This window comes from Salmo salar, chromosome 11 (genome assembly GCF_965601325.2).
Source record: "Salmo salar chromosome 11, fSalSal1, whole genome shotgun sequence".
Classification (NCBI taxonomy): Eukaryota; Metazoa; Chordata; class Actinopteri; order Salmoniformes; family Salmonidae; genus Salmo; species Salmo salar.
Window position 1 is genome coordinate 38407230 of NC_138301.1, and position 15513 is coordinate 38422742.

The 15513-nt window shown below is 42.5% G+C and overlaps 1 protein-coding gene across 1 annotated transcript in view; it reads left to right on the forward strand.

Moving 5' to 3' along the window:
- Nucleotides 1-15513, forward strand: part of LOC106593346 (leucine-rich repeat serine/threonine-protein kinase 1) — a 108164-nt gene that overhangs the window by 12964 nt on the left and 79687 nt on the right. The window contains exons 3-5 of the mRNA XM_045689475.2: nt 58-251; nt 12744-12915; nt 13377-13556. Coding sequence (XP_045545431.2) covers nt 58-251; nt 12744-12915; nt 13377-13556 — 546 coding nt within the window. The remainder of the gene's footprint in view (nt 1-57; nt 252-12743; nt 12916-13376; nt 13557-15513) is intronic.

The window sequence follows — 15513 nt, forward strand, 5'->3', positions numbered from 1 at the left end:
TCTCCTCTCTTCTGTTCTCTTCTATTCTGTTCTCTTCCTCTGTCCTCCTCTCCCCAGGTTCTTTGTCAGTGGAGGACATGGGAGCCAAGGCGTCTGCGATGGGCAGCGGTGGAGCCTCTTCTCTGGGTCCGTCTCCAACCCTGGAGAACATCCAGGCAGCGTACAGGGAAGGAGAGAGCAGCAGGGCCCGGGAGCTGATCCAGCAAGCCTGCTGTGTGGAGTGTAGTGCAGCTAGTCCTCGGCTGGAGGGGGTGAGTGGAACGGAGAGAGACAGACCTGTCTCGAAAATACACGCATGCACACACGCGCGCACACACACACACACACACACACACACACACACAACCCGAGATGGATCTGTCACACATGCACATGCACATATCCTTGCACACACAAACATTGACACACACACACACTAAATGAGAGCGCTTGTCATGTGGAGTCCATAGTTTTTCTAGCCTAGTGCAGATATGTACTGCATAATGTGTGATGTGTTACAGAGATTGTTTTGGTGTGACTGTAACCATCTAATGTGTTATATCCTCCTGGTGTGGCACAACAACATGTTTACTTTCATTTATGTGTGTGTGTATTTACCTCACTGTGTGTGTGTGTGTGTGTGTGTGTGTGTGTGTGTGTGTGTGTGTGTGTGTGTGTGTGTGTGTGTGTGTGTGTATTTACAGTGGGGGAAAAAAGTATTTGATCCCCTGCTGATTTGGTACGTTTGCCCACTGACAAAGAAATGATCAGTCTATAATTTTAATGGTAGGTTTATTTGAACAGTGAGAGACGGAATAACAACAAAAAAATCCAGAAAAACGCATGTCACAAATGTTATAAAATGATTTGCATTTTAATGAGGGAAATAAGTATTTCATCCGCCACCTCATCAGGAGCATGCCCAGGCGTTGCTGGGAGGTCATACAGGCACGTGGAGGCCACACACACTACTGAGCCTCATTTTGACTTGTTTTAAGGACATTACATCAAAGTTGGATCAGCCTGTAGTGTGGTTTTCCACTTTAATTTTGAGTGTGACTCCAAATCCAGACCTCCATGGGTTGATAAATTGGATTTCCATTGATTATTTTTGTGATTTTGTTGTCAGCACATTCAACTATGTAAAGAAAAAAGTATTTAATAAGATTATTTCTTTCATTCAGATCTAGGATGTGTTGTTTAAGTGTTCCCTTTATTTTTTTGAGCAGTATATTTACCTCACTGTGTGTATTTACATGTCACTGTGTGTTTGTGTATTTATTTACATCACTGTGTGTATTTACATGTCACTGTATGTGTGTATTTACATGTCACTGTGTGTGTGTATTTACATGTCACTGTGTGTGTGTATTTACATGTCACTGTGTGTGTGTATTTACATGTCACTGTGTGCGTGTGTGTTTACATGTCACTGTGTGTGTGTGTGTGTTTACATGTCACTGTGTGTGTGTTTACATGTCACTGTGTGTGTGTGTGTGTTTACATGTCACTGTGTGTGTGTTTACATGTCACTGTGTGTGTGTGTGTGTGTGTTTACATGTCACTGTGTGTGTGTTTACATGTCACTGTGTGTGTGTGTGTGTGTGTGTGTGTGTGTGTGTGTGTTTACATGTCACTGTGTGTGTGTGTGTGTTTACATGTCACTGTGTGTGTGTGTGTGTGTGTTTACATGTCACTGTGTGTGTGTGTGTTTACATGTCACTGTGTGTGTGTTTACATGTCACTGTGTGTGTGTTTACATGTCACTGTGTGTGTGTTTACATGTCAGTGTGTGTGTGTGTGTGTGTTTACATGTCACTGTGTGTGTGTGTGTGTGTGTTTACATGTCACTGTGTGTGTGTGTGTTTACATGTCACTGTGTGTGTGTGTGTTTACATGTCACTGTGTGTGTGTGTGTTTACATGTCACTGTGTGTGTGTGTGTTTACATGTCACTGTGTGTGTGTGTGTTTACATGTCACTGTGTGTGTGTGTGTGTGTTTACATGTCACTGTGTGTGTGTGTGTGTGTTTACATGTCACTGTGTGTGTGTTTACATGTCACTGTGTGTGTGTTTACATGTCACTGTGTGTGTGTTTACATGTCACTGTGTGTGTGTGTGTGTGTGTGTTTACATGTCACTGTGTGTGTGTGTTTACATGTCACTGTGTGTGTGTGTGTTTACATGTCACTGTGTGTGTGTGTGTTTACATGTCACTGTGTGTGTGTGTGTTTACATGTCACTGTGTGTGTGTGTGTTTACATGTCACTGTGTGTGTGTGTGTGTGTTTACATGTCACTGTGTGTGTGTGTGTGTGTTTACATGTCACTGTGTGTGTGTGTGTGTGTTTACATGTCACTGTGTGTGTGTGTGTGTGTTTACATGTCACTGTGTGTGTGTGTTTACATGTCACTGTGTGTGTGTGTTTACATGTCACTGTGTGTGTGTGTGTGTGTTTCACTGTGTGTGTGTGTGTGTGTTTACGTGTGTGTGTGTGTGTGTTTACGTGTGTGTGTGTGTGTGTGTGTTTACATGTCACTGTGTGTGTGTGTGTTTACATGTCACTGTGTGTGTGTGTGTGTTTACGTGTCACTGTGTGTGTGTGTGTTTTTGGGTGTCACTGTGTGTGTGTGTGTGTTTACGTGTCACTGTGTGTGTGTGTGTGTGTGTGTTTACGTGTCACTGTGTGTGTGTGTGTGTGTGTGTTTACGTGTCACTGTGTGTGTGTGTGTGTGTTTACGTGTCACTGTGTGTGTGTGTGTGTGTGTGTTTACGTGTCACTGTGTGTGTGTGTGTGTTTACGTGTCACTGTGTGTGTGTGTGTGTTTACGTGTCACTGTGTGTGTGTGTGTGTGTGTTTACGTGTCACTGTGTGTGTGTGTGTTTACGTGTCACTGTGTGTGTGTGTGTTTACGTGTCACTGTGTGTGTGTGTGTGTGTGTTTACGTGTCACTGTGTGTGTGTGTGTGTGTGTTTACGTGTCACTGTGTGTGTGTGTGTGTGTTTACGTGTCACTGTGTGTGTGTGTGTGTGTGTTTACGTGTCACTGTGTGTGTGTTTACGTGTCACTGTGTGTGTGTTTACGTGTCACTGTGTGTGTGTGTGTTTACGTGTCACTGTGTGTGTGTGTGTGTGTGTGTGTGTGTTTACGTGTCACTGTGTGTGTGTTTACGTGTCACTGTGTGTGTGTTTACGTGTCACTGTGTGTGTGTTTACGTGTCACTGTGTGTGTGTTTACGTGTCACTGTGTGTGTGTGTTTACGTGTCACTGTGTGTGTGTGTTTACATGTCAGTGTGTGTGTGTTTACATGTCAGTGTGTGTGTGTGTGTGTGTTACATGTCACTGTGTGTGTGTGTTTACATGTCACTGTGTGTGTGTTTACATGTCACTGTGTGTGTGTGTGTTTACATGTCACTGTGTGTGTGTGTGTTTACATGTCACTGTGTGTGTGTGTGTTTACATGTCACTGTGTGTGTGTGTGTTTACATGTCACTGTGTGTGTGTGTGTGTGTGTGTGTGTTTACATGTCACTGTGTGTGTGTGTGTGTGTTTACATGTCACTGTGTGTGTGTGTGTGTGTGTGTTTACATGTCACTGTGTGTGTGTCTACATGTCACTGTGTGTGTGTGTGTGTGTGTGTGTCTACATGTCACTGTGTGTGTGTGTGTGTCTACATGTCACTGTGTGTGTGTGTGTGTGTCTACATGTCACTGTGTGTGTGTGTGTGTGTGTGTCTACATGTCACTGTGTGTGTGTGTGTGTCTACATGTCACTGTGTGTGTGTGTGTGTGTGTGTCTACATGTCACTGTGTGTGTGTGTGTGTGTGTGTCTACATGTCACTGTGTGTGTGTGTGTGTGTGTGTGTGTCTACATGTCACTGTGTGTGTGTGTGTGTGTGTGTCTACATGTCACTGTGTGTGTGTGTGTGTGTGTGTCTACATGTCACTGTGTGTGTGTGTGTGTGTGTGTCTACATGTCACTGTGTGTGTGTTTACATGTCACTGTGTGTGTGTTTACATGTCACGTGTGTGTGTGTTTACATGTCACTGTGTGTGTGTTTACATGTCACTGTGTGTGTGTTTACATGTCACTGTGTGTGTGTGTTTACATGTCACTGTGTGTGTGTGTGTGTGTTTACATGTCACTGTGTGTGTGTGTGTGTGTTTACATGTCACTGTGTGTGTGTGTGTGTGTTTACATGTCACTGTGTGTGTGTGTGTGTGTTTACATGTCACTGTGTGTGTGTGTGTGTGTTTACATGTCACTGTGTGTGTGTGTGTGTGTTTACATGTCACTGTGTGTGTGTGTGTGTGTTTACATGTCACTGTGTGTGTGTGTGTGTGTGTTTACATGTCACTGTGTGTGTGTGTGTGTGTTTACATGTCACTGTGTGTGTGTTTACATGTCACTGTGTGTGTGTTTACATGTCACTGTGTGTGTGTTTACATGTCACTGTGTGTGTGTTTACATGTCACTGTGTGTGTGTGTGTGTGTGTGTGTTTACATGTCACTGTGTGTGTGTGTGTGTGTGTGTGTGTGTGTGTGTTTACATGTCACTGTGTGTGTGTGTGTGTGTGTGTGTGTGTGTGTTTACATGTCACTGTGTGTGTGTGTGTGTTTACATGTCACTGTGTGTGTGTGTGTGTGTGTGTTTACATGTCACTGTGTGTGTGTGTGTGTGTGTTTACATGTCACTGTGTGTGTGTTTACATGTCACTGTGTGTGTGTGTGTGTGTTTACATGTCACTGTGTGTGTGTGTGTGTTTACATGTCACTGTGTGTGTGTGTGTTTACATGTCACTGTGTGTGTGTGTGTTTACATGTCACTGTGTGTGTGTGTGTGTGTGTCTACATGTCACTGTGTGTGTGTGTGTGTGTTTACATGTCACTGTGTGTGTGTGTGTGTGTTTACATGTCACTGTGTGTGTGTGTGTGTGTTTACATGTCACTGTGTGTGTGTTTACATGTCACTGTGTGTGTGTGTATGTTTACATGTCACTGTGTGTGTGTGTGTGTGTTTACATGTCACTGTGTGTGTGTGTGTGTGTGTGTTTACATGTCACTGTGTGTGTGTGTGTGTGTTTACATGTCACTGTGTGTGTGTGTCTACATGTCACTGTGTGTGTGTGTCTACATGTCACTGTGTGTGTGTGTGTGTGTTTACATGTCACTGTGTGTGTGTGTGTTTACATGTCACTGTGTGTGTGTGTGTTTACATGTCACTGTGTGTGTGTGTGTTTACATGTCACTGTGTGTGTGTGTGTTTACATGTCACTGTGAGTGTGTGTGTTTACATGTCACTGTGTGTGTGTGTGTGTGTCTACATGTCACTGTGTGTGTGTGTGTGTGTGTCTACATGTCACTGTGTGTGTGTGTGTGTGTCTACATGTCACTGTGTGTGTGTGTGTGTTTACATGTCACTGTGTGTGTGTGTGTTTACATGTCACTGTGTGTGTGTGTGTGTTTACATGTCACTGTGTGTGTGTGTGTGTGTGTGTCTACATGTCACTGTGTGTGTGTTTACATGTCACTGTGTGTGTTTACATGTCACTGTGTGTGTGTTTACATGTCACTGTGTGTGTGTTTACATGTCACTGTGTGTGTGTTTACATGTCACTGTGTGTGTGTTTACATGTCACTGTGTGTGTGTTTACATGTCACTGTGTGTGTGTTTACATGTCACTGTGTGTGTGTGTTTACATGTCACTGTGTGTGTGTGTTTACATGTCACTGTGTGCGTGTGTGTTTACATGTCACTGTGTGCGTGTGTGTTTACATGTCACTGTGTGCGTGTGTGTTTACATGTCACTGTGTGCGTGTGTGTTTACATGTCACTGTGTGTGTGTGTGTGTTTACATGTCAGTGTGTGTGTGTGTGTTTACATGTCACTGTGTGTGTGTGTGTTTACATGTCACTGTGTGTGTGTGTGTGTTTACATGTCACTGTGTGTGTGTGTTTACGTGTGTGTGTGTTTACGTGTCACTGTGTGTGTGTGTGTGTGTGTTTACGTGTCAGTGTGTGTGTGTTTACATGTCAGTGTGTGTGTGTGTTTACATGTCAGTGTGTGTGTGTGTTTACATATCTGTGTGTGTGTGTGTGTGTGTGTGTGTGTGTGTTTACGTGGTGTGTGTTTACATGTCACTGTGTGTTTACGTGTGTGTGTGTTTACATGTCACTGTGTGTGTGTGTGTGTTTACATGTCACTGTGTGTGTGTGTGTGTGTGTGTGTTTACATGTCACTGTGTGTGTGTGTGTTTACATGTCACTGTGTGTGTTTACATGTCACTGTGTGTGTTAACATGTCACTGTGTGTGTGTGTGTGTGTGTGTGTGTGTGTGTGTGTGTGTGTGTGTGTGTGTGTTGACATGTCACTGTGTGTGTTTACATGTCACTGTGTGTGTGTGTGTGTGTGTGTTGACATGTCACTGTGTGTGTGTTGACATGTCACTGTGTGTGTGTGTGTTGACATTGTGTGTGTGAGTAAGAGATGTGTAAGGCTGCATCGTGGTGTTGATCAGTCCTACAGCCCCTCATGGTCCTACGGCCCCTCATGGTCCTACGGCCCCTCATGGTCCTACAGCCCCTCATGGTCCTACGGCCCCTCATGGTCCTACAGCCCCTCATGGTCCTACGGCCCCTCATGGTTCAACACCACTGAAGTCCCACTGCCTTGACACAAAGACAGCAACAGCCCTACACTGTGACATGTCTGTGGCTTTGACTTGGTCCTGTACTGTGTGTGTGAGTTTATTTTGATGCTGTAGTTGTTGTTGTTAGATACGGGTGTGATATAAAGACTGTGTGTTCTCTGAGGTGTACTCTAGTTATGTGATAGTTTGTTGATATTCTAGAGTGGGTGTACTGCGCTTGTTGTTTTGGACTGGATCCCAGCCTGCCAGGGACAGTGTCAGGAGACAAGTGGCCTAGTTCTGCCTTTCTCTCTCCTGCCTCTCCATTAGCACTATGAAATACTCCCTTCAATACAGAACCAATTCAAGTACTGATTCCATGTTTCTTTATTACCTCTGTTCTACTGACACATCACTTATTTACGTAGATTACAGTAATCTCATTACTGTGTGGTTCATAACGGGACAGTAATCTCATTACTGTATGGTTCATAACGGGACAGTAATCTCATTACTATATAGATCATTATGGGACAGTAATCTCATTACTTTATGGGACAGTAATCTCATTACTGTATGGATCATTATGGGACAGTAATCTCATTACTGTATGGATCATTATGGTACAGTAATCTCATTACTGTATGGTTCATAACGGGACAGTAACCTCATTACTGTATGGATCATAATGGGACAGTACTCTCATTACTGTATGGATCATTATGGGACTGTAATCTCATTACTATATGGATCATTATGGGACAGTAATCTCATTACTTTATGGGACAGTAATCTCATTACTTTATGGGACAGTAATCTCATTACTTTATGGGACAGTATTCTCATTACTTTATGGGACAGTAATCTCATTACTTTATGGGACAGTAATCTCATTACTTTATGGGACAGTAATCTCATTACTTTATGGGACATTACTTTATGGGACAGTAATCTCATTACTTTATGGGACAGTAATCTCATTACTTTATGGGACAGTAATCTCATTACTTTATGGGACAGTAATCTCATTACTTTATGGGACAGTAATCTCATTACTGTATGGATCATTATGGGACTGTAATCTCATTACTGTATGAATCATTATTGGACAGTAATCTCATTACTGTATGGTTCATAACGGGACAGTAATCTCATTACTGTATGGATCATTATGGGACAGTAATCTTGTGTGCGTGTATGTGTGCATACGATAGGTTCCAAACAACCATGCTGCCAAACCCCCTTCTCCTTTCCTAGCGTGTTCAGTGTTGCACTTGGTTACCTTTTATCTGCTTGTCTTCCTGTCATTCAGGAATAGATTTGATGTGGAGCTCACTGTAATTTAACACTTGACACACCAGCATATGTTCCGGCTATTATCGGACGATTTCAGCTAGTACCTCCAGGTTTCACTGCATTTCAAGACGTTTTCTCCCTACTGAATACAACCCAGTTACTGCCATGTTCCTGAGAACTGGTAATACAGGTTGACTGGAGATATGGAGACCCAGTTACTGCCATGTTCCTGAGAACTGGTAATACAGGTTGACTGGAGATATGGAGACCCAGTTACTGCCATGTTCCTGAGAACTGGTTATACAGGTTGACTGGAGATATGGAGACCCAGTTACTGCCATGTTCCTGAGAACTGGTAATACAGGTTGACTGGAGATATGGAGACCCAGTTACTGCCATGTTCCTGAGAACTGGTAATACAGGTTGACTGGAGATATGGAGACCCAGTTACTGCCATGTTCCTGAGAACTGGTTATACAGGTTGACTGGAGATATGGAGACCCAGTTACTGCCATGTTCCTGAGAACTGGTTATACAGGTTGACTGGAGATATGGAGACCCAGTTACTGCCATGTTCCTGAGAACTGGTTATACAGGTTGACTGGAGATATGGAGACCCAGTTACTGCCATGTTCCTGAGAACTGGTTATACAGGTTGACTGGAGATATGGAGACCCAGTTACTGCCATGTTCCTGAGAACTGGTTATACAGGTTGACTGGAGATAATGTAAAATGCATACATGCCTATAAAACAATTGTGTGTCAGATTGAAAAAGGAGAACTGTTTTTTTTATTTACATGGCTTCTGTTCTTGTACCCTAAAATACCCCGACGCTTGATTCATACTGCTACTTTTAGGCTTCCTCACAACATGTCGGCCAGTGGTACTTATGTCGGCCAGTGGTAACCAGGAATTATAGCTGAACGAGGTCTGTGTGCTTGAAAGCAGCTTGGCAACTCTCTCCAGTGCTTAAAAAGCCTTTACGTAAGAAGTAGGGCAACACAACTGTGTGTAGACTGCATGGTGCCCAAAGGAACCCAAAAAGTATTCAGTCGGTCGATACAGTTAATATATATCAATACTTCAAACAGTTACACTGCCATCCTGTGCTTGCCTACAATACAATCACAAAGTTCAGCATTGGAACTGTCTGTGGTTTCTGTGGAATGAGAACAGAGACCAGGTCCAACTCTGGTCCTAGAGAACAACAGTCAGTGGGCACAGTATTCTATTAGTCGACTGGTCAATTGTTTGGTCATTAGGCTGTTGATCGGCCCGAGATTGTTTTAGTCAAGCAGTAACGTGTTTGAGAAAAGCAAATTTTTTTGGTCCATTAACATAACATTTATCAGAAATACAGTGTAGACATTGTTAATGTTAGGTCTACATAGGCCTATTATCAGCAACCATCACTCCTGTGTTCCAATGGCACATTGTGTTAGCTAATCCAAGTTTATCATTTTAAAAGGCTAATTGATCAATAGAAAACCCTTTTGCAATTATGTTAGCACAGCTGAAAACTGTTGTGCTGATTTAAAGAAGCAATAAAACTGTCCTTCTTTAGAATAGTTGAGTATCTGGAGCGTCAGCATTTGTGGGTTTGATTACAGGCTCAAAATGGCCAGAAACAAATAACTTTCTTTTGAAACTCGTCAGCCGATTCTTGTTCTGAGAAATGAAGGCTATTCCATGTGAGAAATTGCCAAGAAACTGGAGATCTCATACAACGCTGTGTACTACTCCCTTCACAGAACAGCTTGAAGCTGTTGTCCTGTGAGCAGCCTATCACGCAAGCTGTTGACTCTCAGAAACCTTTCTTCTGATTCTGTTGTGGCTTTGTGTCTGCCAGACCTCTTCCTGTCTGAGTTTCCTCCAGTTTCCAAGTGCCTTTTGATGGTGTAGGAAACTACTGACTGACACCTAGGCTTTCTTTCTTTTCTAGGAAAGACCTGCACTTTTAAGGGTTATACTGGTCTATCTGTCTTCCTTTGTTAATTGCCTTTTTCTCGCCATTATGATATCAATATACTACTTCCTGCAGTACAATACTGTCCAAATAATGCTTAAGAGTGTGTAGTAACACAGTCTGTTCCAACACTGCTTTTATACAGACAGAGAGTTTGTAAGTAATCAACCAAAGTTGGGACGCCTGTAGGAATTGTTAGCATCAACTTTCAAGGCTTAATTTACTTCCATTGCTGCAGAACAGCTGTAAGTTGTTAACCCATTACTTGTTCCCTGAAAATTGCATTTTTTTTTTTTTTTAGAACTCTGAAATGTACATTTATTTGTCAGTTTTTGCTTGATCCGACAAATGTGGTCGGTGGCTCTATATGGAGGGTGTGACGCAATTGCGGCGCCTCCAGAGGCATGCAAAGGCCAAATCAAGCACCATACCGCGTCGCCATGCGCTTTCCAAATGTTGTAACAATGCGGTGTGTTCTGTGTCGCTCCGCACTGACATGATTGGTTGACAGTAGGTGGAGGGGGATACATCCTGTAGAAAACACAAACTCACTTCCTTGACAACAGCTCTGCACTGCTCCACGATGCGCAAGAAGTATGAATGCCCTGACTTCTGCTGAGGCCGTTTCACCGTAAATGCTGCATGGCCAATGCACTTCTCTCTGCAGAATGCGCTCTCTCCTGCCAATTTGTGCGCACATTCATTGTTTCATAAATTCATTGTGTGAATTGTTTGCGTTTGTTAGTTTATATCACTTCTTCATTTACATATCACCAGTAGTACATTGACCGTCAATTCATATAATGTCTCATCTACAATGTTTGTTAATTTAGTTATGGTCATTTCTGTTAATGCATTCGATATTATTATTCCAGTCTTCCAGTTCTCATTGTTGGAGTGGACACGTTGTTTTCAGAGTACACAACCTGTGCTACACTTGTGAGAAACAAGTTTTGGTTTATTTCATTCCATTTACACATTTTGTCAATTTAGTCATTGTCTTTTGTTGGAGCGCTCCTGTCAATGTTGAGTAAGGATGCGCACGCATAGAAGTAAACCTATAGTAGACCTGGCCTGTGCACAAATGTATATAAATGTGCCCATTTGGGAATGTGATAGTATTTCTGATTGGCTTAACGCACCACCACGAATGACCTGTGGAGCTTCTCAAAGTAAAGTTTTCTTCACCTTAAACAGCAAGCAAACAAAGTCTGTTTTTATATTAGTTGAGAATTACAATAGTTCCTTAATGTATTTGAAAAATCTTTCCAGCTCTCTCCCTTTCGATAACCACTCAGCGTGAAAGAGAAAAATGTCTTGCTCTGATCCAGTGGAAACGTCATAAAATAGGCCTACCTGATTACATTTTATCAGTGCTTGACTTGGACTGAAATAGGTTCCAGTACTCATTTTGTGTGCTGGTACTGTTTGGCTTTATGTAGGCTATTTTTACATAGTTGGCAATGGCAATAGAAGTTACTTTTTAGGTTTATCATTTTCTTTTGGATAGAATTTTGATTAACCACATGACAATGATTTTGAGATATGAAGATATTATAAATTAAATGAAACTGTTTCACGAAAATGTGTTTATGAAAAACATAACTGGCACGCAGATCGGTAGAAATGGTAAGATAAATCGGCATTCCACATGAGAAAGGTTGCCGAGTCCTCCTGCAGCCTATTACCGGCAACTTCAGGAGAGTAACGTCATAATCTGCGAAAGCCAGCAGGAGCAGGAGGAGAATAGTTGGGTCAGGTTAAGGTCTTCTGGTTATCTAGATCTCTGGTGCCCTCTTGAGGCATTTCTTATTTCATCAAACCGTAAGCTTAAAGCATCAGACAAGCTCAATGCATATAGTTGATTTTATTAAAACATGTAGGGTGTGTCTATAAATGGAAAAATACAGGCTTAAAATTTTGACAAATCGATTGTTCTTTTGACCAAACAACTTTCGGTCAACCAATATCTTTTCTTTAGTTGGGGACAGTCCTAATTCTATTTCAGCCAAGCACTAACACCTTATCCAGGTGTTGTAGAGGTAGCCTCGTTCCATACTAGATGTGCTGTGGCTAACTCATCTATTGGTCGCCTCGTTCCATACTGGATGTGCTGTGGCTAACTCATCTCTTGGTCGCCTCGTTCCATACTGGATGTGCTGTGGCTAACTCATCTCTTGGTCGCCTCGTTCCATACTGGATGTGCTGTGGCTAACTCATCTATTGGTCGTACATCGTTGATTGCCCACCTGATGGTGCCATTACATCAACTTTGATGCTCATGTTTTTACCTGGCTGCAGTCAGTATTGCCAACACATTTTCAGTGAGAATGGCTATTAGCTCCTTGATTTGTCACTAGATGACATTTTGCCATTGCTGCGACAACATCACAGCACCAATTTGCGGCAGAATTGAGTGGGAAAAGTCACTAAATGCTATCAAAACCATAGTAACCCTTGGTGTCAAAACTTCCCAAAAGGTAGCTGGAGGGATCCGAACACTAGCTAAATATAGCGACAAAGTTGCTAAATTGGCAACACTGGCTGCAGTACATGGTAACTTTTGAATGCTCCCAACCAGGGTTGGGGTCAATTCCATTTCAATTCCAATCAATTCAGAAACGACACCAAATTCCAATTCCAAATGTTCCTCATTGAAAAACATTGAAGAGAATTGGAATTTCAGTGTACTTCCTGGATTGACTGTGATTGGAATTAAATGTCCCCCTGCTCCCAACTGTATAGCATGACAGTGAATGAAGAGTTGGCTACAGATCAGCTAAGGTGGAGCCTATGGTAGAGGTGGACTTGAACAAAACTTGACTATCTGTTAATATACTAACTTATCCTATTCCCGTCACTTCCTCAGCTGCGTCTCCTGTGTGTGGCCACCCAGCATGGTGATGCGGAGAGCGTGAGTTACCTCCTCCATGAGGCCCGTGTGCCCCTGCCCCTGGAGCCGTCGGAGGGAAACCCAGCCATCCTGGCTGCACACTATGGACATGTCAGCCTGGTCAGAGAGCTGCTCGACTCAGTACCAGGTGACAATGCTGTGTGTGTGTGACATTTTCCACCTGTGTTTGTGTAGTTGTAGTAGTTAATAGATAGTAACAGATTGCAGGTATTGTTTTGAAAGTGTTTGTGTGTGTGTGAGACGTGGTTCGTCTGTCTGTCTGTCTGTCTGTCTGTCTGTCTGTCTGTCTGTCTGTCTGTCTGTCTGTCTGTCTGTCTGTCTGTCTGTCTGTCTGTCTGTCTGTCTGTCTGTCTGTCTGTCTGTCTGTCTGTCTGTCTGTCTGTCTGTCTGTCTGTCTGTCTGTCTGTCTGTCTGTCTGTCTGTCTGTCTGTCTGTCTGTCTGTCTGTCTGTCTGTCTGTCTGTCTGTCTGTCTGTCTGTCTGTCTGTCTGTCTGTCTGTCTGTCTGTCTGTCTGTCTGTCTGTCTGTCTGTCTGTCTGTCTGTCTGTCATAGTTAGTAGATGATAAACAGATTGCTTGTCTCTCTCAGGTCCGTGTGTCCACAGAGATCTGCTAAACTGGATGTTGGTGTCGGCGTGCCAACAGGGTCACCTGGAGGTGGTTAGAATGTTGGTGCAGGATTACCATGCCGACGCTGAGGACTGTGCCATCCACCAGGAGGAGTTTGCTGTCATCACGGGGCTGCCTCTCTATGCTGCTGCACGCGCAGGTAGACAGCAAGATACACAGTGTACAGTGAGGGGAAAAAAGTATTTGATCCCCTGCTGAGTTTGCCCACTGACAAAGAAATGATCATTCTATAATTTTAATGGTAGGTTTAGTTCAACAGTGAGAGACAGAATAACATAAAAAAAATCAAGAAAAACGCATGTCAAAAATGTTATAAATTGATTTGCATTTTAATGAGGGAAATAAGTATTTGACCCCCTCTCAATCAGAAAGATTTCTGGCTCCCAGGTGTCTTTTATGCAGGTAACGAGCTGAGATTAGGAGCACACTCTTAACCTCTATGGGCTAGGTGGGACGCTAGCGTCCCCCCCGTGGTGCACTCCATCAACAGCAGGTGCATTTCAAGAGCGGCAAATTTGAATCCAAATAAATGTCAAAATTCAAATTTTTCAAACATACAACTATTTTACACCCTTTGAAAGATAAACATCTCCTTAATCTAACCACGTTTTACGATTTCAAAAAGGTTTTACGGCGAAAGCATAAATTTAGAGTATGTTAGGACAGTACATTTACAAGAGTTGTGTGTAATGTTTTGTCAATTCAAAGACAGGGTCACCAAAACCATAAAACCAGCTAAAATGATGCACTAACCTTTTACAATCTCCATCAGATGACACTCCTAGGACATTATGTTAGACAATGCATGCATTTTTAGTTCTATCAAGTTCATATTTATATCCAAAAACAGCGTTTTACTATGGCATTGATGTTGAGGAAATCGTTTCCCTCCAATAACCGGCAGTCAAGTCAACACCACAAATTAAATAATTAAAATTAGAAAACATTGGTAAAATATTATATTGTCATTTAAAGAATTATAGATTTACATCTCTTGAACGCAATCAACTTGCCAGATTTAAAAATAACTTTACTGGGAAATCACACTTTGCAATAATCTGAGCACTGCGCCCAGAAAAATACGCGTTGCGATACAGACTAGACGTCATGTTGGGGAGATCTAAAATCGAAAATACTATGTAAATAATCCATTACCTTTGATTCTCTTCATCAGATGTCACTTCCAGGTATCACAGGTCCATAACGAATGTAGTTTTGTTCAAAAAAGCTCATCATTTATGTCCAAAAATCTCCGTCTTGTTAGCACATGATCTAAGCCAGCCGGACTTCTCGTCATGAACGAGGGGAAAAAATATATTTACGTTCGTTCAAACATGTCAAACGTTGTATAGCATAAATCATTAGGGCCTTTTTTAACCAGAACATGAATAATATTCAAGGTGGACGAATGCATACTCTTTTATAACGTATTGGAACGAGGGTACCCAACATGAACTCGCGCGCCAGGTGTCTAATGGGCCATCATCGTTCCATGGCTCTTGTTCGGTCAGATCTCCCTCCAGAAGACTCAAAACACTTTGTAAAGGCTGGTGACATCTAGTGGAAGCAATAGGAAGTGCCAAAATATTCCTCAGCCCCTGTGTTTTTCAATGGGATAGGTTTAAAGGTAATACAACACATCAGGTATCCACTTCCTGTCAGAAAATGTCTCAGGGTTTTGCCTGCCAAATGAGTTCTGTTATACTCACAGACACCATTCAAACAGTTTTAGAAACTTTAGAGTGTTTTCTATCCATATATAATAAGTATATGCATATTCTAGTTACTGGGTAGGATTAGTAACCAGATTAAATCGGGTACATTTTTTTTATCCAGCCGTGCAAATACTGCCCCCTAGCCCTAACAGGTTAAAGGGAGTGCTCCTAATCTCAGCTTGTTACCTGTATAAAAGACACCTGTTTACAGAAGCAATCAATCAATCAAATTCCAAACTCTCCACCATGGCCAAGACCAAAGAGCTCTCCAAGGATGTCAGGGACAAGATTGTAGACCTATACAAGGCTGGAATGGGCTACAAGACCATCGCCAAGCAGCTTGGTGAGAAGGTGACAACAGTTGGTGCGATTATTCACAAA